This window comes from Geotrypetes seraphini, chromosome 16 (assembly GCF_902459505.1).
Source record: "Geotrypetes seraphini chromosome 16, aGeoSer1.1, whole genome shotgun sequence".
In the NCBI taxonomy this organism is placed as follows: Eukaryota; Metazoa; Chordata; class Amphibia; order Gymnophiona; family Dermophiidae; genus Geotrypetes; species Geotrypetes seraphini.
This window is the reverse complement of record NC_047099.1, coordinates 53,425,596-53,450,372: the sequence shown is the minus strand read 5'-3', so window position 1 is coordinate 53,450,372 and position 24,777 is coordinate 53,425,596. Positions and strand designations below refer to the sequence as shown.

Sequence of the window (24,777 nt, the reverse complement as noted above, 5' to 3'; positions counted from 1 at the left end):
TGTCTTCATAACCGAAGAAAGACTATGCACTCACTTTCTGTGTGTTGAATTTATGCATTTAGGGGAAATTCTGAAAATGGCGTCTAAAATGATAGGTACCTATCCAGTGGCATAGTAAGGGGCGGAAGGGAGGCAGACCGCCCCGACGAAGAGCTAATGCCGGCGCAGGCAGCAAGTTGAAGATGCTACATGCGCTGGGGAAGCTAAACAGATATGCGTGGCGGGGGTGGCGCCACCCACCCTTGATACGCCAGTGCAGCTTTCTCTTGTCAATCACACTTAGGCACCTATTACATAATCATACCTATCTTAAAAACTTAGGCGCCTGTAATGTAGGCCAGGGTTTTAAAGGCCTACATTATAGGCGCCTAAGTCCTTCTCCACCCTTAAACATGCCTAATTTGGAGCTAGGCGCCATGCGTCTATCTTTTGTAGAATCATGCGTAAGAAGACAGGCTCCTATCACCCGATTTATTTATTTATTTTTTCAATTATGAGCTTGTTAATGACGCAGGTTTTGTAATCCAGGCCTCAGTTCCTAAATCTTAGAAAACAGCAGTGGTTAAATTTATTTTGAAAAAAAACAAACAAACCCCACTTTAGATCCAAATGTGCCTAATTTTAGACCACTTCCTAATAAGAACATAAGAATAGTCGTACTGGGTCAGACCAATGGTCCATCAAGCCCAGTAGCCCATTCTCACGGTGGCCAATCCAGGTCCCTAGTACCTGGCCAAAACCCAAAGAGTAGCAAGTAGTGGTTTACCCCATGTCTTTCTCAATAACAGACTATGGACTTTTCCTTCAGGAATTTGTCCAAATCTTTCTTAAAACCAGCTACCTTAACCGCTCTTATCACAACCTCTGGCAACGCGTTCCAGAACTTAACTATTCTCTGAGTGAAAAAATATTTCCTCCTATTGGTTATAAAAGTATTTCCCTGTAACTTCATCAAGTGTCCCCTAGTCTTTGTAATTTTTGATGGAGTGAAAAATTGATCCACTTGTACCTGTTTTTATCTAAGATTCTTGAGAAAGTGGTTTTAAATCAGCAACTTGATTTTGTAGATAAGCAGAATATATTATCTCTTTATCAGTCAGGTTTTAGGAGGTTTCACAGAACTGAAACAGTTTTACTTGATATAATTGATGATTGTTGGAAGTACTTGGATAAAGGAGATGATGTGTTCCTTGTACTGTTAGATTTGAGTACTGCTTTTGACACCCTTGATCATAACACTTTGTTACCCAGATTGTCTGGGATCGGGATTAGTGGAACTGCATTGTTCTGGCTCAAGACTTTTTTTTAGATCAGAGACTACAATGTGTATTAGTTAATTCCACAGTCAAAGCCTAAAACACTAACATATGGGGTTCCTCAAGGACCCATTGCTCTTTAACTTGTATAATCAGACCAGCTATTGAAGTTGCCTTGAAGTATGGAATCTATATTCACTCATTTGCAGATGAAATCCAGTTGTACATTCCATTGGGTTTTAGATTGTTAACATGCAATTGGAAAAATTGAGAATGTGGCTGACAGAGATTAAAGACTGAACGACTTTCAATAAATTACAGTTACGGTAAATTCTTCCAAAACTCGTCCATCCCTTAATTGGGAAACAACTGCTCTGGTAGCTTGTGTATTGTGTTAAGAAGCTGGTCTTACCCTAACTAATCATTTATTACAATCGGTTTCTACTTCTTATACATCAACTGCAAAGACTTTGGGTGTATTTTTCCGAATCGGATTTTGCTCAATTGTTGTATGCATTTGTATCGTCAAGTTGGATTAGTGCAAGGGTCTGTTTGTTGGGCTGCCAGACAATGAGTTATGTCATTTGCAGAAGATACAAAATGCTGCTGCAAGACTCTCCTTTTGATTCTACCTCTTCTGCTTTAACTACTGTACGTTGGCTTCCGATTAACAAAAGATGGCTTTTTAAAATTTTAGCGATGGCTTTTAAGGTTTTTCTAATCTAATCTAGATTTCTTAATCGCGCTTTTCCAGTTCAAGTTGATTTACAGGAAAGAAGCCCATGCAGCTTCATGGGAAAATAGTTACATTACACTGAAGAAAAAGGTTATACTGTTACCGGGGGGGGGGGGGGGGGGGGGGGGTGTGACGACAGATATAACACATTCCATAGGAACATTACATTGTAGCAAAAGGAAAGCAGGTATTAATGTACTGAGGGGACTTGCACTGTTAAGGACAGAGTGCAGAGACATTAAGTTAAAAGGAACTTGTCAACTAGGTAGGTTTTCAGTCTTTTCCTGAAGGTGAGGTAGTTTAGCTCAGTTCTTATGGATGTGGGGAGGGCGTTCCAGGTTCTTGTGGCGTGGTACATGAAAAGGGTGTTTTTCATGATATGATTCCAACTTACTATATATGCTGGAGAAGCTACCTACATATTTTTCCAAAGTGGTCTCTACGTTCACACATTTTTGTGTCTCTTCTGTAAAAATACTCCATTTAGAGTGTATGGTAAATGAGTTTACTCACAGTTTGGAACTAAGTTATGGACTCAACTACCTTCTGGTGTTCGATCGTTAAGACAACCTGTTGTTTTTTTCGGAGAGCTGTGAAAACTTATCTGTTTCGTTTTTAGATCAGATTTTGGGATCATTGTTTTTGAAGAGCTGTTTAACTGGTCCAGGCTGAAATCTTAAATTAGATTTTAATTCAATAAAGATGTGGAAATTTAATTTTTTTATTTATTTATAGTGGCATTATCGTTTGATATATTTTGTTTATATGTTTTGTCAAGATAAATATGGATGTGTTTATGTAACCCGTTCTGGACTGCCCCAAGAGGACGGGCTAGAAATCTAAAGAAAGAAAGAAGGGCGGAACCCAGCAGATTCAGATGAGCTGATGCTCAACAAGACCCAAGTGACTTCACCATGCAAGCCAGCATCCACCTTACAACCTCATCTAACTTATACCAAAAAAGGGATTTCACCTATCCTTTCCCCAACCCAAGCCTCTCTCTAGGGCTGAGACAACAGTGACGTCATAATGCCTCATTCCGCCAATAAGAGCCAACCTCTTCAGTGATGTCACAATGGCTTGATTGTACTATGCTTGGTTTCCATTTCTAGAGACATTTCATTTTTCTTTAATTGAGGGGGGAGAGTTATCAACGTGGGCTACTGTTAAGATGAGTTATTTTACTGTTAACTCCAATTTTAGGGCAGTTTAAAATGTTTTCTTTTCAAAAATGCCATTCTTGATATATTCCCATTTTTATCTTACCCCCTCCCTTCCTTGATGTTTTTTCCTTTTTTATTCTCTTTTTCTTCAAAAATGTAGTTCTCCCTCCTCTCCTGTTTTATTATCCTACCCTGTTATGTTAGTTGGTCTGTGGTAAGTCATGTTTGTTTTTTATATTAATTCCCCCTTTTTTTAATTGTCACATATTATTTTAATGTACAACGCTTTGAATTTTGTGTTTAGCATTTACTCAAATTTTAATAAACTATTAGTAACTAGATTTTGTTGCATAAATGGGACCTATACTAAAATAACCCCCTCTTAACGGTAGCCCATGATGATAGCTTTTCCCCTTAGTGTGAAGAGTTTCAGTCTCTGGTAACCAGAGCTGATGCTGTGATGTCATAATGTCTCATTCCACCAATAAGAGCCAACCTCATCAGTGATGTCACAATGGCTTGATTGTCCTATATGTGGCTCACTTTTACTACATAATCGCAGTGATTTCAATTTCTAAAGACTTTTATTTTTTCTTTAAAGGGGAAGTTATCAGTAATGGGCTACTGTTAAGACATGTTATAAGTAACCAGGTCTCACTGCATAAAATAGCACCAGTTAGTGGTAAAATAACCTGTCTTAACAGTAGCCCAGAGACTGATGACAAACTCCCTTCTTTTCTAACGAGCTTCCCAAACTGTTTAAGAGTGGTGACCTGACTAGCCACTCCATAGGATGTCACCTGCCTGTGTTAGCCAGAGGTCACTTGCTTTCGGCACCCTAGTAAACTGGGGCTATGGGCAGAGAAAGATTATTGTTGGATCTTTTTAAGATTTACTGTTCAGACTCCACTTGGCCAAATGTTGCTACTTGTGCTTTTCTCAAACAAAATGCACTGGCAATCAAATATGAGTTTAAAGTCAATAAATAACTGACTCTTTGAGCAAATGGAAGATTTGAGACCGGGGTTAACCACGTGGTGAGCCCTGCGGACACTACTTTAGCTAAATAAACAAGTCTTCTTAAAGGGAAGCAGCAAAAGAACCACCACCAAACGAATTCCAGTTTCAACAGAGCAGGGTAGACGCAGGTATACAACATTTCAACATGTGTTCCCTGGTACGTCAAACACCATGGCACAGATTCAGGTTTGACCTCCTTAATAGGGTGCTACATGATTCAAACATATACCCTAGGTCAAGAATCTCAGCTTTTTAGATCCTTTTTCCATCTGTAAATGTGCACATATGGAAAGAAAAACTTCCTTAAAATGGTTCCCCCTTCTGTGGGGACAAGAATTTGAGAAGTTGGGAGGGGGAGGGGTTCTGTATGGCTTCATTATTTCAGAATCTGTCCCCTGAAGCAGACCTTTTCCATGTCGAAACAGTCAGTTTTTCTTTTCTAAATATTGAAGTGTATCTTTGCACCAGTTCATTCTGATATATGTTAAAGCACTTTTAAGGGGATACAATTAAACTTATTTATGAACTTAGGGCTCCTTTTACTCTGGTGCGCTAGTGTTTTTAGCGTGCGCTGATGATTAGCGCATGCTAACCCCCGTGCTAAGCGTAAAAACTAATGGTGGCGTTGGCGTCTAGTGTGCGCTAAAACCGCTAACGCAGCTTAGTAAAAGGAGCCCTTAAAGTTTTCAGGGGCTGGGCCAGCAGCGGCGAACTGGATTTAAACTCGGATCAGTCAAGGACAACATCCCCAAAATAGCTAGTTTTCACTTAGGTAATAATGCTAATTTTCAGTGGCGATAACCAGTTAAGGGTCGAATTAATCAACAAGTGATAACCACGTTAACATGCACTAAATGCTAAAGATGTCCAATATATTCCTATGGGTGTCTACAGCATTTAGCGCATGCCGATAAATTACCCCTTAGTGCTGCTGAAAAAGAGCAATTTTAAGTGGTCAGCCGCCATTTGTGGGCTGGTTAAATTATTTGGAACATTGACCGGCATGCGTATGTTCAAATGATTTTTATTCAGCCAAATTTACAAAAATACAGATGGGCTACACAAGGCTCTGAGTTATCAAAGAAAGAGAAAATATCTCGCACAAAAAGAACCCAAATCCCCACCCAACTCCGGAGTCCCTCGTCCCCAAAATAAAAGATACAATACAAGGCAAACACAAAACAAAACCTCAATCAGCAATGTAGAATGCAGCTGCGCGCCAGACCGGCATGCTTATAAATTTAGACTTGCCATTAATTTGCCCAGATGTAAGAGCCTAATTTATAAGCCTAACTTCTTTTCACTGCCCAGTACCACTCACTTTTTATGCTCTTACAAGAAAGAGTGTGGCGTGTCCTTTTAGAAAGGGGAATTGAAACATTCGAGTCGGGACATTTCAAGTTTCACTAGTACCTTAGAACAGGATTTGCTGATTAACAGCCTCTTCTAAAATTCATGGAGACATGCCGGCCGATAACATTTAACCGATTAAGTGCTATTTAACCAGTCGGTGTCGTTTCTGGCTGGTTAAGCAACTGAGAGTAAACAGTGGAGTGCTGCAGGGGTCTGTACTGGGACCAGTGCTATTTAATTTAGTTATAAATGATCTGGAAATTGGAACGACGAGTGAGGTGATTGAATTTGCAGATGACACTAAACTATTCAAAGTTGTTCAAACGCATGCAGATTTTGAAAAATTGCAGGTGGACTTTAGGAAATTGGAAGACTTGGCGTCCAAATGGCAGATGAAATTTAATGTGCACAAATGCAAAGTGATACACATTGGGAAAAATAACCTGAATCACAGTTACTGGATATTAGGGTCCACCTTGGGGATGAGCGCCCAAGAAAAGGATCTGGGTATCGTCATAGACAATACGATGAAATCTTCTGCCCAATGTGCAGCAGCAGCCAAAAAAGTAAATAGGATGCTAGGAATTATTAAAAAAGGGATGGTTAACAAGACTTAAGAATGTTATAATGCCCCTGTATCGCTCCATGGTGTGACCTCATCTGGAGTATTACATTCAATTCTGTTCTCCTTATCTCAAGAAAGATATAGTGGCACTAGAAAAGGTTCAAAGAAGAGCAACCAAGATGGTAAAGGGGATGGAACTCCTTTTGTATGAGGAAAGGCTAAAACAATTAGGGCTCTTCAGCTTGGAAAAGAGACGGCTGAGGGGAGATAGGATTGAAGTCTACAAAATCCTGAGTGGAGTAGAACGGGTACAAGTGGATCGATTTTTCACTCCATCAAAAATTACAAAGGCTAGGGACACTTGATGAAGTTACAGGGAAATACTTTTAAAACCGATAGGAGGAAATTTTTTTTTCACTCAGAGAATAGTTAAGCTCTGGAACGCATTGCTAGAGGTTGTGGTAAGAGCGAATAGTGTGGCTGGTTTTAAGAAAGGTTTGGACAAGTTCCTGGAGGAAAAATCCATAGTCAGTTATTGAGAAAGACACAGGGGAAGCCACTGCTTGCCTGGATCGGTAGCATGGAATATTGCTACCTTGGGTTTTGGCCAGGTACTAGGAACCTGGATTGGCCTCCGTGAGAACGGGCTACTGGGCTTGATGGACTATTGGTCTGATCCAGTAAGGCTATTCTTATGTTCTTATCAGCTGGATGGACTTTAAGCATTGGTTCATGTAGCAAGAACGTCCAGTTTAGAAAAAAAATAAGTGTCTGAAACATCAACAGGGTGAAACAGGAGCATAAACATCTCTGTGACAGCAAAGGGAACATTTATGAGGGTGATTTGAAAAGTCTGGCAAATTTCCATGAGATGCCGCCAATGAGTTGGTTTTTTTTTTTGCAGAGTTTGACAAAACCTATTGCTCCAACGACATGAAAAACCCCCCTGGAAAGTCACTGGGCTAAGCGTATAGCCCTTGACGCAGAATACATTGTTTCACTTGCTTTTTACCAAACTTTTCAAACCACCCTTGTATGTTATGAAATAACAACATAAATGTTTTCGTCAGCCTTTCTAGAAATATAGGAAGCCCTTTTATTAACACGCGCTAATCGACTTTGCGCACGTTAAATGCTAAAGTGACCAAATCCATTAGCACGCCTTAATAAAAGGACCCCATAAACATTTAATTTTCTCAGAGCTGTCATAGAGCTCCCTATCCCTTGCATGTCTCGCTTTCGGGAGGTCATCAACCATTCAGGGATTAAGGAGATGACCTCCCCTAATTTGTTCATTGGATATGCTGCTCGCTAGCGGAACCTAATGCCGGCACTAGAACCAATTAGCGGTAGGCTAGCGCTGACGTTAATCTGCGCAGAATATTCATGGGGATCCAGCACAGGAAACGCACACTAAAGATTAATGCAAACAGTATTTAAATGTAGTCAAATGGATGTTAATAAGGTCATTTCCTACTCCCTCTCCATGCTCAGTGAACGGCGCACCAAAACATAGCCGCCCTTAACACTGGAAACTTAACGCCAGTTTGGAGCTGGCACTGGAGCGTTTGAAGAAATGATTTTCCGTGATTTTCTCATCCCACCCTTTTACAAAACAGCGATAGCGTTTTTTAGCGCAAGGTGGCACACTGAAAGCTGGGATTGTTCACCCTCGAAAAGAGGAGACTGCGAGGGGATATGATAGAGACTTTTAAAATACTAAAAGGATTTGACAAAATAGAGCAAGAAACATCGTTATTCACATTGTCAAATGTGACATGGACAAGAGGTCATGGACTGAAACTGAGGGGCGGCAGGTCCAGGACAAATGTCAGGAAGTTCTGTTTCGCACAACGAGTGGTGGACGCTTGGAATGCTCTCCCAGAGGAGGTTGTGACAGAGACTACCATTCTAGGATTCAAGCGCAAGTTGGATGCACACCTTCTTGCAAATCACATTGAGGGATACGGGTAATCAAGGTCTCCATAAGGGAGCACCAGGCTTGGCCTCCACGTGTGCGGGTAGCCAGATTAGATGGACCTAGGGTTTGATCAGGTGAAAGCGTTTCTTATGTTCTTATGTTCTCTGCGCTGCTCCCAACACTCATAGAGTTCCTTGTGAGCATCGGGAGCAACGCAGAGCATTGCATTCAGCTATTGCAGTTTTGTAAAAGGGGAGGGGGATAAATTCTGCTGGTTTTGACTGACGCCTGTTTTCTGCTCTTAAATATAAGCCTGCGTTGAAAATTTTTTGAAAGGCTTATATAAAAAGGCACTAATGTATGCTTATTTCTGGGTTTGCCTACTGCATGTGTGCAAGAGCCGGCACATTCCTCCACCTTTTAGTCTCACAGCACACATATTTTTGTAACCGGTAGATGGACTGGTGTGAGCTTTCACGGAGACTTCAGTAGTTGGAACCTAAGAACAGAGCTTTGGATTCTAGCCCAAAAATAGCTAAGAAGAAGGAAAAAACCAACACATTTTTAGATTGAATCAGGTTGGGCAGACTAGATGGACCATTTGTGTCCTTATCTGCCATCATCTACTATGTTACTATGTTTTGAATATTGGGTCTGAAGTTTCACTGTGCCGAATCCAGGCTGTGGTTCTGATTTAAACTAGAAAAACTAAAGGAGCAGAAAGAAAAAGAAATAAATCAATGAAACCTAAGAAAAAAAATGGTTACAATGAATTCTTGCTGTCACTGGAAAGACTGGAGAGCTGAACAGTGTTACACTCTATTGGGTTTAGCTAAATATTTGCAATGTAACACTTGTAGCGGGTTTTTTTTTGAAGCTCGAGGAACTGAGAAAAGTTATGGGTTAGCCATTACTTGGGCACGTCTTTAGGTTAATCTCTGTGCAATGGCGAGTGCCATAATGCCAGTGGGTATCAGCACAGCCAGGGGTCAGTAATTTTCAGAAGAGAGGGTCGCATGGCGACTGCCAGTCATTCACACGCCTCCATCTCCTCCAGTTTAAGTTTATTAAGTATTTTATATCCCACAAATGCAAAAAAAGGTCAAAGCAGCTTACAGTAAATAAAATAAAACCAGGGCTGTGGAGTCGGTACACAAAAGCTTCCGACTCCTTTACTTATATATCTATATAGGAGTGTGTGAGGGCAGGGATGAGACCAGAGCTAGCAGGGACTTAGAGGGGACTTAGAGGGGACATGATAGAAACCTTCAAGATCATGAAGGGCATAGAAAGAGTAGACAGGGACATTCTCTAGGTGCTACTTTCACTAATAAAAATATCATAAAATATATAACATTTTATAATCAAAGAATTTGATATCAAAATATATTCTATAAGTAAAACTTATCCTGAAACAAATGGGTTAATCAAATTAACCCTGTGAAATAAGAAATGTAAGCATTATAATATTTGCACAACATACAATGGTTAGAGCTACAGCCGTGGCACCCTGCGGTTGTGGGTTCGAATCCCGCACTGCTCCTTGTGACCCTGGGCAAGTCACTTAATCCCCATTGCCCCAGGTACATTAGATAGAGCAGTGGTTCCCAACCCTGTCCTGGAGGAACACCAGGCCAATCGGGTTTTCAGGCTAGCCCTAATGAATATGCATGAAGCAAATTTGCATGCCTATCACTTCCATCATATGCAAATCTCTCTCATGCATATTCATTAGGGCTAGCCTGAAAACCCGATTGGCCTGGTGTTCCTCCAGGACAGGGTTGGGAACCACTGAGATAGAGTGTGAGTCTACAAAATCCTGAGTGGAGTAGAACAGGTACAAGTGGATTGATTTTACACTCCATCGAAAATTACAAAGACGAGGGGACACTCAATGAAATTACGGGGAATTATTCAGAGAATAGTTAAGCTCTGGAATGCATTGCCAGTGGTTGTGGTAAGAGCGGATAGTATAGCTGGTTTTAAGAAAAGTTTGGACAATTTCCTGGAGGAAAAGTCCATAGTCTGTTATTGAGAACGCCACTGCTTGCTCTGGATCGGTAGCATGGAATGTTGCTACTCTTTGGGGTCCAGGATCTCGCTTCCTGTTTGGGTTTTGGCCAGGTACTAGTGACCTGGATTGGTCACCATGAGAACGGGCTACTTGGCTTGATGGACCGTTGGTCTGACTCAGGCTATTATTACGTTCTTATGTCCACAGCCCTGAATAAAACAAACATTCTTAAAATGAAAGGAACACCTTGCCCCCCAGGGGACACAGTCTACTTTTGAACTTGTTATGATTAGATCTAAACTTTTGCAGATTGGATTTACCTTTGCTATATTTGCCTGCATTGGTGGTGGTTTTGTACATTGCCTTGTATTTCTTGCTGTTGGGGATTCTTTTGTCATAGGGAGGGGGGTGCTGGGGGGAGTTGGGATGTAATAAGCTACAAATGTTTCATGACTATAGCATTATTGTTATAGGTTGATGCAGTCTGGCTGTATTGCATACTGGATGCCATGATTGTTGTACTGTGGATATCTTTTGTCATCGATAAAAATTGTTTGAACATAAAACGAAAGGAACTCCAATAGCAAACAAAAAAGAAAAAGACCACTCAACCAGAATGAAAAGAATAGTCATACAGGAGACGTAAGAATCTATCCCCTATTGCTCTCCAGTCATGGGATAGAAGAAAGGGATTACGGTACTCTGCAGGGCAAGCGAAGGCCAATTTGGGAAAAAAATACGCTTTCAGTAGGGCTTTGAATTTTGGAAATGATAACTTAGCATGGAACGGCAAAAGGGGCCACAGAGAAAAACAGAACAGGGAGAAAAAGAAAATGCAGCGATCCCTTTTAACTCCCTTTAGCCCCGATATTCTGGAGAGCAATTCTATAAACTGGCATCAGAATGGGGCGCGCTCAGCGCCAACTCTAGAATGACTTCTAGATGTGCCAAAGCTGTTACATAATACTAACACAGAGCCGCCGTGGTGCACCGAAGGTTAGGCACACCAGCTTATGTTGTATTGACGGCTGGTGCAAGTTATCACACCTAAGTGCAACTGATAGTATTCTAGCCCCTATGCGGGTAACTTTCAATTCCAGGCGTCAATCGCATGCAATAAAAGCCAGTACGCTGTAACACACTTGCTCCTGATGCTTGCATTTAGGTATCCGTTTACAGAGTTGCCTTTTCTATGTATGACTATGTCCTAGTGCCTCACTTTCCTGTCAAGAAGGGGCAGCAGAAGCAGTAAATGCTCTTTATCTGTGGAAACCCTGCAGAGCCAGAACCACCACCAAATCTGCTAGCCAAACTCTCAGGACCACAGATGGCTGCAGGACTGGTCTTTAGTGTGGGCCAAGCAGGACATTCAGGATGCCATGCTACAAGGAGCTCCAAGCACACATAACCAGGAGCACCGAATGCCATCCCTCTCCCCCCCATCTATAGTGTGGGTGGGCACCACCATTTGGCAGGGGATATCATCGATGCGTCCAATAATGAGAGGAAGAAGGTGCCATCAACGTGGTCATCAACACCACCCACTCCAAACAGGTTCAGGGTGTCATCTGAAGCGTTACGGATGCCCTGTGCGGGCAAAAGACTCCGGCGTGTTAACAGAGCAGAACACTCCTGGTCACAGCTCAGAAACCAAAGCCGAAAGCACCAACCAGCCCTCACCGCTGGAATCATTTTGCTGCACCAGGTCGATCAGGAATCGGCTCCCTGTTTTCAAGGAGGAAAGCCCCCTGTCACACTCCAAATGCAAATACTGATATGTAAAGAGATGTGAATTGGTTAGAACACTAAAATCCTCTTGCTGCAAAGAATTTCTCTCGGGGAACTTCTCCCTGAATAAGCTGCTTCTAAGAGATAGGGACCTGCCCGTGCTGGGACATGAGCAAGCCTTCAATTTATTGATTCAGTTTTCTATACTGCTCTCCCAGGGGAGCTCAGAACAGTTTATATGAATTTATATTCAGGCACTCAAGCATTTTTCCCTGTCTGTCCCAGTGGGCTCACAATCTAGCTAATGTACCTGAGGCAAAGGGGGGATTAAGTGACTTGCCCAGGGTCACAAGGAGCAGCGTTGGCTTGAGCTTTAACCACTGCACCACACTCTTCCCTATTGGGAGGGCTTTTTTAGCAGCATAACATCTGCAGAAGGGATCCCCCATGCGGTCTCAAAAGCCAATCCCCTATAAGCCTTCAAGCAGCATGGAGAGGGGAGTCAGAGGGTGGTGGAATATGATCGATGCTCTGGAGCAATCCATGTGGTTCAATGCCAAGGAGATGCCACACAGGATTCATGCCAACATCACTTCATTCAATGCCTACCTCTCCTATCCATTCCTCTACACCAGGAATTCTGGGGGCTCACTAAGCCAATGAGGCTTTCAGGATACCCACCGTGAATAGGCATGAGAAATCTGCATACGAGCTGCATGTTCATTGTGGGTAGTCTGAAAACCTGACTGGCTAGGTGTGTCCCGAGAACTGGCTTGAGAACCCCCCTGTTCTACATAAAGTTCTCTAGTCTGAAGATAAAAAGCACATCTCCCATCTGAAGCCTCAGTCTTTGTCCTACATCCGCCAAGAAAAACTGTACAGATCTCATTACAATTTGTCCTAATGAAAACCAGAGCAGAACCAGGAATGCACGCCACCATCATCAGTTGCAGGACAGCTGAAAAAAATAAAGATCCGTCTCTAATGTGCATCAAGGACTATGGTGAGGGCTCAGCAGTCGTCCCCTGCGCTTTCCGGGCTTCCCGCTCAATCAGAACAAGCTTTGTTGGGCTACGGCATCGGGAGCTGTCATCTGCAACTACCTGGAGAGTTTTCCTCTATTTTACGATATGTTTTCCTCCCAGCTCAGTCAACCAACAGAAAAGAACCCAATATAATCCACAGTAAAACAATGAACCAAAGCAAGAGAAACTGTGGAGACAGATGTTCCTGGCACAAACTTTATTCAATCCAGATGTGTATAAGATGAAGAGGACCCAACACGGTCCGTGTTTCGACTAACAAGTCTTCCCCAGGGGTCCTACGGATATGAATGTATAAACATAAAAATATGAAATTGATATGTTATGAAATGTGAATAGAAGAAAGTTTGATGGGTTTTATTAAAAATGTGACTTATTTAAATAGTGGATAAATGCTATCATGTGAATATGAGTAGACTAAAATGATGGTGCTTAGGTGATGAATAAAAATATCAAACCAGAGTGAGAAGACATCAGAAGAAGGTGATTCAGGCCAACTTTCACAAGAATGAAGCAACAGCACAAAAACTAATTAGATTTGTCTTGTAGTTGAAAAAACAAAACTTACATACCTAGAACGAGTATGCTTATATTTCAAAAAAGCAGAAAAGCATATGTGGATGTTATAATATAAGCCCTTGGGAGAAATAAGAACAATATAAATAATTGAATGTAAAGATTTAAAAAAAAATAATAATAACCATCATTTTAGTCTACTCATATTCAAATGACACCAAATTTCTATTCCCTAGGATGCTGCCATCAATAACCTCAAATCCCAGGTGATAGATGAAGTCCCTGGGTACTCACCTTCACAACAAACGTATACCCAAATCCCGCCACTGCTTGACCTCACTACTGGAAGCCAGAGACCGACTCTACAACCTTCCCAGAACCAGAGGAAGGGATTTACACCACCAGTCTGTCTCGTAACTCACTGCTATTGAGTTTCTCCTCTAACCCTTAGCTGTCGGATTGCCCATCGCCAACTATGACTCCATGAGAGACAAGTTCTACACGAAACTCAGGTTTGCTGTAGTATTGTATTCACCATCTGCCTAGATTTGCATAATCTGATTCTCTATGAGGTACAGTGGCAGAAAATCAAAAGGCAGAGAGAGCCCCTGCTGGAGGACTGGGGGAGAGAGCTAAACACAAACCTGCCCTAATCCTGTAGTATCAAAAACCAAAATCTCCTGAGCCCTGTCACAATACCGCTAAAGCTCAGCGCCCAGCGTTTTAATACTCCAAGTCTGTCCTGGGAGAGCAGTTTGTTAGGAGAAGCCATGTCAGCATTCATCACTATGTAGATTGTAAGACCACAAGTGAGCTCTTTACCGCCATGTGACCATTCTCCAGAAGACCCACGTCAACCTCACATGAACAATAAAGAGATGTTGGGGAGCAATTTGGGGGGTCCCCATAACCCATCTTTTAGCATTTTCAGCCACTCAGCTCCTCTATGCCAAGTTGAATGTAACTAGTCCAGAAGGCCATCTTTCAGGTTACACAAAGTATGAACTTTTTGAGAGTGTGTATGTGTGTGTGTGTGGGGGGGGGGGGGGGGGTTAAAAACAGTGATATAGATTGAATATGCACGATTGACCACTTCTCCCATTGGATTTCGTGTCGCTAATCTGGAGGAAGAACCTCAAGGATTCTGAGAAACACAGGCCCACCATTATCTTGAAACGGTCTATGCAACGTGAAGACCTGTGTGGTCCATCCAGCCTAGTCTACCCAACAAGGTAGCCAGAGTTGGACCCAATGTTCCATGCACATTACACCCCTCTAGGCCCTGTTTGAACCCGCGGAGGCTCAGCTAGGTGTTCCCTGATGAGGACCTTGGTCAGGGAACACCTAGCTTCTAGCTACAGTGGTATAGCAAGGGAAGCTTTTACCCGGTATAGCCAAGCTGTGCACTGCCCCAGGCATCATCATGTTGTGCACCCCACTTGCATCCTTCTCCTCTTCCCCTCATCCCACCCCTATACTTCTTCAAACATTCGATGGCCATGAGCAGCATCTCTTACCCACTGCTCACACTGGTTTCATTCTTCCCTCTGATATAATTTCCTGGCCTCCGCAAACAGGAAGTGATGTCAGAGAGAGGAATGAGGCTGGTGTGAACAGCAGGTAAGATTTGAAGAGATACCGGGGAGGGGCAGGGAAGAATGCATGTGGAGGGGAAGAGGAGACATGCTGGCACTCCCTCCAAGATGGTGCCCGGGGCAGTCCACTCCCCCTTACGATGCCAGTGTACCTAGTCATATTATTTCATCATCACCCCAAAGTCCCTCTCCTGATCAACCTTTTGTCCCCTATCACATACAGCTCCTTTAGATTTCAATATTCAACTAGGATGTTACTTGGAAGTGGGGGGAGAGGGGAGAGAGAAACCACTCAAAGATTAAGAGGACATTAGAACCCCATTCGTCGTCTCCTCCCTTCCAACTCCCAGAGCTTCCCTGGTCTAGTGTTGATTAAAGACCGACTGTATCAACCAATTACTCCTCTTTTGATAAATTTACATTGGTTGCCTATACAATCACAGGTTTAAATATTAAATTCTCTGCTTAACATTTAGAGCCTTGCATTTGTCCAATCCACTATATCTAGCAACTATGACAATCCCCTACACTCCTTCACATGCCCGTCAATCATTAAGACTCTCAGAGGTTAGTCCTTCATTCCTGAAAGTTGCTCATTACAAATCAACTCGTAATTCTAAAATTTTTCTTTTTGTCGCCATTTTTATGGAACGATTTACCACCATTTTATTCGTAACAAACTTTCTTTTCCAAAATTCAAAACTCTGTTAAAGGTGCACTTTTTTCAGTTGGCATTCAATATCTCACCAGAAACTTAAACAGTGTTTCTAGAGAGGAGAACTGTATTCCAGAGACCACAATGACGATTATGTGATTTGTAATTTTCAGACAATGACCTCTTTTTTATGTGTGGTGTGCATGTATATTTAGATCTTTTATTTTCTTTATGATTTATGGTGTTCTTTTCCTAACTTGAGCTGTTTTAGTATATTTAAGTTGATTATAAGCCACACTGACCAATTCTATTTTGTGGGATAGCAAAATGTTAATAAAGAAACATCCCTTCTTAACTCCTAACCCGGGAAAGGCATTTTATTCGTAGCCAGGAAAGAAATTATAAAGCGACTATGGATTACCATCCATTGCTGCTGCCACTTTAAAGTTTGGATGAGAGGAGAGAGATGTGGGAAGCTTCAGAGAGAAAGAAGGACCGAACACATGGCTAAGGCTTACCGCAGCTCAGTTTAGCTACCTTGTACTGGATGAAGAATTTTCTTAGACTGGGATTACCACAGAGGCAGCCACCAGGCGGGTGTGGATTTCTTAAGATCTCCTTTTTCGACATGTAACTGTGTCACTATATAACCAAACTGTAAAAAATATTTCCCCACCCTTTTTCACAGCCCAACTCACTTTAACAACAAAGGAGTCCTTTTACTAAAGCTTAGGGTACTCTAAATGCTGTACATCTTATTTTTATATCTATGGGCCATGTGGCACTTAGCACATGCTGTCTGTTAATGTAAACTTGCCCAGAAATAGCTAAGAAGAAAAACAAAAAATTAAATTGAATCAGGTTGGGCAGACCTGGATGGATGGACCATTTGGGTCTTTATCTGCTGTCATCTACTATGTTACTATGTATACTATTTTAAGTAGTGAACAGATAAAAACATAAAATACACCAATAAAGCAAAACAAAAAAGTTATAAAATACAGTACATCCTATCCATTGCCAATATCAAAACTGAGCCAGAATTAGCCCAGCAAAAAGACTCTGTGTACCCAGAAAAATGCCAGTAAATACCGGAACCTAGCTGTGGCTAACTGAAATTCAGCCAAGCCCTTACATTCTAGGTCTTAAATAACCTACGAAAGCCCATCTGCGGAATCAGTAAAATCTACAACATTTTAAAATAAACACGTTACATTTTAGAAATACGAGGACATTATTTTCCAGTCTAATATCTCTTGGTAAACTATCCCACAGGGAGGGAACCCACAGCCCAAAAGGTTCTAGACCAGGGGTTCTCAATCCAGTCTTCGGGACACACTCAGGAAATTGAATATCCCTAGCAAGTTGTGTTGGCAGGTTAAGCTCTCGTCAAGGAGTGCACCTGAAAATACTCTGCTTCCCTGAAGATCTAGACCAGGGGTTCTTAACACAATCCAGTCAGGTTTTTAGGATGAATAGGCATAAGATTCATCTGTATGCAATACCTCCATTTCATGCTAATCGATCTTATGCCTATCCTAAAAACCTGACTGTCTAGATGTGACCCGAAGACTGTGTTAAGAACCTCTGGTCTAGATCCGCAGGGAAGCAGGGTATTTTCAGGTGCACTCCTTGACAAGAGCTTTACTCTCAAATAGGTATATGCCAGCACAACTTGCTAGACATACAAGGTAGACCACTGCCTCGCTGCATATAAAAAGCCAGTGCTACAAAGTTGGAACCTGGCTCTTTCGTTCTCCAGTAGCCCATTAAGTTGGCACAAAAGTAGGCATGCTGATGAGGAATTGGATAATGCCTAGAACTTCCATTAACCAACCTCACAATCAAACTCTGAAGTTCCTTGCAAAGTGACATAAGAAAATAAGAGTTGCAGAAACCCAAAGAGTAGCAACATTCCAGAGCTGAGATTGTGATGTCATAATGCCTCGTTCCACCAATGCCTAAGAGCCAACCTCATCAGTGATGTCACAATGGCTTGACTGTCCTAGACTTGACTCACATAAGAACATAAGAGTTGCCATACTGGGACAGACTAAAAGTCCATCAAACTAGTCTCCTGTTTCCAACAGTGACCAACCCAGGTCCAAGTACCTGGCAAGATCCCAAGTAATAAAACAGATTTTATGCTGCTTATCCTAGGAATAAGCAGTGGATTTCCCCAAGTCCTTCTCAATAATGGCTTATGAATTTCTCTTTTAGGAAATTATCCAACCCTTTTTTAAACCCTGCTAACTAGGTGGGAGTCCACATACAGTACATTGCAATAATCTGACTGAGATGTGTCTCATAGATGAGTGACTATTTTCATGGAAATCAATATTCAAAAGATGATGGGGCAGATGTACAGTAAGACAGACTGCTGCTACTACCAGTTTCTGGCTTTTGAGGCTACTTAAATTAGGACTTCATCAACCATGAGCACAATCTACATAGCCTTCAGATCTACAGTACAAGATCATAAAACCTCTTGCAGTTGGTTATAAAGAGGAAGGGGAAGCAGAAGACGTCTGTGAGACGATTCAGAGTCCTTGAATACTGCTCTGTCCCATTGCATCTTCCCACAGGGCTGCGGAATCAGAGCCACAGTCATGGATTCACAGTCGGAAGCAATCTTGAGTAGAGTCAAAGTTATATCCTGACTCCAGCTTCAACATTTTCTGCTTTTATAGAGATATCTTTGTCTTGGATCTAACGTTCCGTTTGCCAGGACTTTAGATCCAGAACAAAAATTTAAATCCTAATTTCAGGAGGCGTTGGAACTGGAGTCACAGGAGAAAACCAGAGGAGTCGAGAAGTTGAAGGCTTGGTGTACCGACTCCACAGCCCTGCCCTCCCACTCATAACCTCCCAGTGCAACAATGCCAGGGGAAAATATTTAAGAGGATATTCAACTGTCATTATATTTCCTTTTCTTTTTTTTTTTTTTTTTTGGGGGGGGGGGCAGCAGCAGAAATAACATTGTTTGCAGTAGGTTCATTAGTCTGTGTTTTGGGACGAAAGAAACCACACTGCACTTGTGTACTGAAGCCGAGTGCCACCATTTGCTTGATGCCTTCAAACAGGAAAGAAAGCCAAGCCCCCTCCTCACCAAACTCAATGCACCCCCCTTTACCTTAAAGTTCATATCAAAAGACATCTGCACCATTATTTTTAATCTGTCGGCTATCCTCCAATCCATTACAGCTTGCTGCCCCTCCTCCACCATCTCTCGTCGAGCTCAGCCAAGTCATCATAGACTCTGATCGACAGGCAAAAGACCCCCGATTTCCCTTCAGACCTCCAGTACAACTGTACTCTTAACTAGCCACTAGGTGTCACCACGGAGCAAATGGTCAGGGCTCCCTACTTTCACGCCCCCAGGTGGAAGAGCTGATGGTGAGCGCCATCTCCACAGCTCTTTCCTGCCTGAAGAATCAAATATGATGGGGGGGGGGGGGGTTCACCACCCCAACACACTTGTCTCGGGGACACTATAAGGCAATTCTTTAGGTTGGCATTCAATGTTAGATGCCAACTTTATGCAGCGACTATAAAATACTAGCATTTTATGCACATCATTGATGCTAGTAATTGACATTTGTACACATAGCAGCACTAGGTTATTCAATAAATTACGCACTACATTTGCGTAGCTCATATCTGTGAGGAGTGCGCAAATGCAGGTGCAGTATGGGTGGAAACAAAAAAAGACAAGGGAGATATCTTAATTAACCAGTACGAGATCTTTATTATGAAAATGTCCCAACAAGAATCCGAGTTTCAGCATCGACAGATGCCTTCATCAGGGGACACTCGGACGTGCTCACAATGGAGTATGGGAATCGGGTCACGATAGCGTATGCCGAAACTCAGATCCTTGTTGGGACATTTTAATAATAAAGATCTCATACCGGTCGATTAAGATATCTCCCTTGTCTTTTTTTGGTCTTAGTTTGCTGTGGAAACAAAAAAAGCAGACATGACCAAGTAATCAAACTGGTGAATGAATTTTAGTCAAAGTCTAATGCATCCACACACACACAAAAAAATAAATAGTGGAATAAGGACCCAACACGGGCCGTGTTTCAGCTAGGTTACCTGTATCAAGGGTCCATAACAAACTCAATGTATTCCATTAAACCAGTGTATCTCAAACTGCGTGCCTCCTGAGATTCCAAGTGTGTCGCGGCAGGAGGAGGTAATGAGGTGCCTGCCAGCTGACTTCCCTACGCAGTACAGCGCCAGTGCTGCCTGATTTTGCCAAAGGCCTGCATGTTTCCCCCTTGTCTCTAGCATCCTTCAGCTTCCCGCCCTGGCATCCCAGTCTCACTTTTAAAATGAATCACAGCAACCTGCAGAGGATCGCTGGTAGGTAAAATGATTTTATTTTCAATGTGTCAATTTTGAGAATTTATATCTGCTGTGTAATATTGTGCATATATGAAAAATGAATGGAAAAAATTGCATTACAATCAGTAAAGGAGATAGGATCTGGGGCAGAGCTTGGCTGGGCCTAGGGAGGTCTGTGATTGGGGTACTCAGTTGATATTTGTTAGACTTAGGGGGTACTTAGTTTGAGGCAGTTGAGAAACTGCTGTAGGCAATCAGCTGGTGCCAGTGCCTCTCCTTCCCTGCTGGCACCCCCTACTAGCGTCTCAGGGCCCATCTGGAGGGCCTCTGCATATGCGTAATGTCATCACGTCAACGTCTGCGCCCTTCTGTGGCCACTACCTTTAGTGTGCCCCGGCTTGAGAAAGTTTGAGACACTGCACTAAAGCAATGATTCAAATTTGTGTAAATAAATATAAGCAATTATGTGCAGCATTCTGCAAGATTTACAACGCCAACTCACAGAGAGATGCAGAGCCAGACCGTGACTCAGGAGTAGAGAATGACACGGGAACAAATTTTTTCCCGTCCACGTGAGTTTTGTCGCTGTCCGTCCCATTCCTGTAAGATGTGCCTTAATCGCACAATCCACAAACACTTATGGAGGCATGTGCAGTTGAGGACAGAGCTTGCAGGAATGGGGCAGGGACAGGAAAAGAACTCGCCGGGATGGGAAAATGAGTTCCCACAGGGATGGGGAAAAATTTGTCCCTGTGTCATTCTCTACTCAGTAGCATCGCAAACAGATTCTTATGGACCCCTGATGCAGGTAACCTAGCTGAAACACGGCCCATGTTGGGACATTATTCCACTACTATGTTTTTTGTGTGTGTGTATGTGGTGGACTTTGATTAAAATTCGTTCACCAGCTTGATTTCTTTGTCATCTTTGATTTTTTTGTTGTTGTTTTCTGAGATATTTGGTGCAGATCATTCTTCTCCTTTATCGTACCATAGTATGGGTGATCCAGGGACATGTTGTCTAGAGACATGCATAACTTATAGAATATTATCAATTTCGAGGGTTGCATGGTACATTAAGTGCACCAACATACCACCCACTGACCTGTCCTATCTGGGCATACCTGCGCTTTGGTACACCAGCATGACTTTGCATTAGAATTAAATAACAGCTGCTACGGAGGTGATTCTAAGCATATCCCATTGTGGGGCCTGAATCTTGGTGTCAACTTATAGAATTAACCCGTAAGGGCCTAATTTATCCAAGGCTCTCCCCAAAGACCCAGAAAGGCAAGAAGCACCTTTGTGAATCCAGCCTTCAGAATCAGAGAGTAAAAGGGTATAATGTTCATCTCCATCCGCTTTAAATTTGTTTTAAATGATTTACTAAATTCTAACTTATTTGTCTCGGGGCATCATCTATTAACTAGCCACCAGAAGTTTTTGCAGCTCAGGAAAGGAGTGATTAATACATAGCATTCGTTTTCTTCCACCAAAGATTGGCTTACTGATCTTTTTTTTTTTTTTTAATATGTTGAAAGAAGAGAGTAAAAATATCTTAACGTGTGAAAGAATGAATATGGAGGAAAAAAAAATATGTGCTCCTCTAGTCCTTGGCACAGCATCTGTCTCCCTCCAGAGAGCTTTTGTGAGGAATCTGTTTCCCCCCCCCCCCTCAGTCACAAAATCTGTCCTCCCCTCTCCCTTCCTTCCAAAGGAACTATCACTACAAACTGCAGCCACAAGAAAAAGCCCCCATCCCCTCCCCCTTAAAAATCAATGATTTCACAACTGTGTCAATCCGGGGGGGGGGGGGGGGGGATATAAAGAGAGAGAGAGAGAGAGAGAGACTGAATGGAAAAGTTCTTCAAACATCCATCAACATCTGGCTTTTGGCCCTTTTTTTGGTTTAAGTATTTATTGAATTTCTTACTTCCTCACTACAACTGCCAGAACTATACATAAACAAACCTCTCTCTTCTCAATTCCTTTCCTCCCTGCAAGCCTCCCCTCCCTTCCCCACTGCACAGGCCTCCTTAGTAAGTGGAGGGAAGAGATTCCTATGGAGGAGGAGGCGGCAGATCACAAGTTCCCCCAACAGCTGCTCTCACTCCAGGTTTTCTAAGAGATCCCTGCTGCAAAGGCCTTCCACTAAGTTTACCTACATAAATTACACAGCAGAAAAATCGATCCTAGTGTACAACAATCCAGGCATTGACAAGACAATAAAAAAAAAACCTGACAAGAGGACAAATGAGGTTCCATACAAGTAATCATACCGAGGGATAAAACATTAGAATGGGGTTTGTCGTCTAGTTAAGGTACACTTTGAGCCTGTGATTAAAATGATTAATTATTTTGTGAGACACAGAGAAACATTTCCCTACGACCCAATTTCCCAGAGGAGGGAGACAAAAAAGGGCTCTCTCTCCATGGAAGGAGGGGAAGAAATATCAAGTCTTATACCCTTCCCCACCCCTCCATCTTATTTTACCCCTGGTTGGTTTGGTCGAGAGAGAAAAAAAAAAGCAGGAGAGGAAAGGAGAAAAGGGAGGGGGAGAGAAAGAGCAGAGGAGAGCGTGGGAAAGAAGTTTGGCTTTCTCGAGCCCTGCAGAGAAAGAATGTGGAAATCGCAGCCCAGGAAAAGAGAAAACTCCCAAAAGTCTTCCAAGAGAGCGCGAGAAGGCGCAGCCTCTCTCAGCATAAATTAAAGAGAGTTTGCAGAGACAGAGGGAGAGACATCTGAAATTCAAAACCAAATACAATCGCTTCTCGGAGACAAAACTAACAAAGTTTGCAACACAAGTGAAACTTTGCAGAGACCGAAAAGCCTTTCACAAAGAATTCTAAACAACACAAATTAGCATCAATTAAAGAGTTTTCAGAGATCCAAATATAAAAAAAAAACAAATAATTCTCAACATCAGTGTTAAAAGTTTTCATTGGCCCAAACAAAAAGTTAGCAGTGCCTAATTACCCCAGCCAAAGAAAGAACAAAAAGCAAAGCAAGAAGAAAATGTGTTAAACAATAAACAATTGAAAACGAAACGGGAACGACTTTGCCCAAGTTTTATAATGCTGAAGAGAAGAGCTCAGATTGCAGGGACGGGAAACCAGGGCTCAGCTAGGCTTCTGTACCCCGACTTACAGAGCGCGGGGTGGGGATTAAGGGGCGCCCATAAGCCTCTGTCTTGGGAGGCACGAAATCAGGGGGGATCCGGAGCAATCTGGGTTGGGAGAGGAGAAAAGTCCTGATTTTTAGGGAGGGGAGGGGTCACAGTGCTTTGTGATCTCGTTTACAGCTGAAACACTGATTTTCGAAAGGGGGGGGGAACAATGCAATCTGATTCTGGAGGAATCTGAATTTTCGGGGGGGGGGGGACAATGCAATCTGATTCTGAATGGAGGAATCTGAATGGAGGCATCTGAATTTTCGGGGGGGGCAATGCAATCTGAATGGAGGCATCTGAATTTTCGGGGGGGGGGACAATGCAATCTGATTCTGAATGGAGGAATCTGTATTTTCGGGGGGGGGGACAATGCAATCTGATTCTGATTGGAGGCATCTGAATTTTCGGGGGGGGGGGGGGACTGGATGATGCAGTGCCCGCCGATCCCTCATTTTTCCGGGGAGGGGGGGGAGAATTCAGAAGCTTACCTGCTCCCCGCTGCATCAGCGCTGTGAGGAGGGCGAGTTGCAGCAGCTGCAGGCAGAGTCCGCACCGGGGCTGCCCCATGCCGCCGTCCGTGCCCCGCTGCCCTCCGCCCGACTTATACATCCATGGGGGGGCCCGACGGCTCCCGATCTCTCCTCTCTTCTTCCCCTGGCGCCCGATCTCCCCTCTCCACTCCTCCTCCCCAGCCCCGAATTCTCTGCTCCAGATCTCGCCGCAAAAAAACAAAAAAGTTTCAGCAAAAACTTTCGTCCCGGTGCCGCGAGGCGCCGACCCCGCCCCTCCCCCTCTCAGAGCCCCGCCCACCGGCGAGGGCGTGGTACCGTCTGGACCCGCCCCCTACTCCTCCCCTCCTCGCTTTCTTTTGCTCCTTCACGCATTCCTCCCTCACTTTTTCTCATCGCCTTCTTTTCATCTATTTATTAAAAAGTATAAACCGTCTTATTCCAAGCTTGAACATAAAAACAAACATAATTATCCCCAAACCAGAAATCTACAAACTCCAGTCTCTGTCTAGCCTGAATTTCCTCACTGACTCTCTCTCCTCTCAGGCCCCCCAGTCTGCCTCCCTACTCTCCACCCCTTCATCTACCCTCTCTCCCTTTCCTCCATTCCTGACAACCTCCCTCCTTCTGTCTTCTCACCTTCCTCTCAATCCCCTTCCTCCCTCCTATTCTCTCAGAGCCTTGTCATTCCCAATTATTGACTCCTTGATTCCTTCTATCTTAATTATTCTCTTCTCCCTCCCTAGTTTTTTCCTTTCTTCTCCCAATTCTCTTTACTTCTCTCCCACCCTTAAGTCTTCCTTTTCTCCTTCCCTTCTCTTTCCCTCTTACTTTACTCTGACTCCTTCTCCCTTGCACCCTCCCCTTCTCTATCCTACTCAGTCTCTACTCCTATCCCTTAATTTGTCCATCTCCCTTCTTTTCTGCTTTAACTCCTCCCTAATTCCCTATCTCTCCCTCCTTTCTATCCTCTGCCTGCAACTAAAATGGTTAAGGGGCTGGAGGAGTTGCCCTACAGTGAGAGATTAGAGAAACTGGGCTTCTTCTCCCTTGAAAAGAGGAGACTGAGAGGGGACATGATCGAAACATTCATGATAATGAAGGGAATAGACTTAGTAGATAAAGACAGGTTTTTCACCCTCTCTAAGGTAGGGAGAACGAGAGGGCACTCTCTAAAGTTAAAA

At 43.0% G+C, this 24,777-nt stretch overlaps 1 protein-coding gene across 1 annotated transcript in view; it reads right to left on the bottom strand.

Moving 5' to 3' along the window:
* The window catches only part of NOTCH3 (notch receptor 3), a 195,491-nt gene extending 171,681 nt beyond the window's left edge, over nucleotides 1-23,810 (bottom strand). The window contains exon 1 of the mRNA XM_033923748.1: nucleotides 23,573-23,810. Within this exon, the coding sequence (XP_033779639.1) occupies nucleotides 23,573-23,693 (121 nt within the window). The 5' untranslated portion in view covers nucleotides 23,694-23,810. The remainder of the gene's footprint in view (nucleotides 1-23,572) is intronic.
* Between the last annotated feature and the right edge of the window lie 967 nt (nucleotides 23,811-24,777).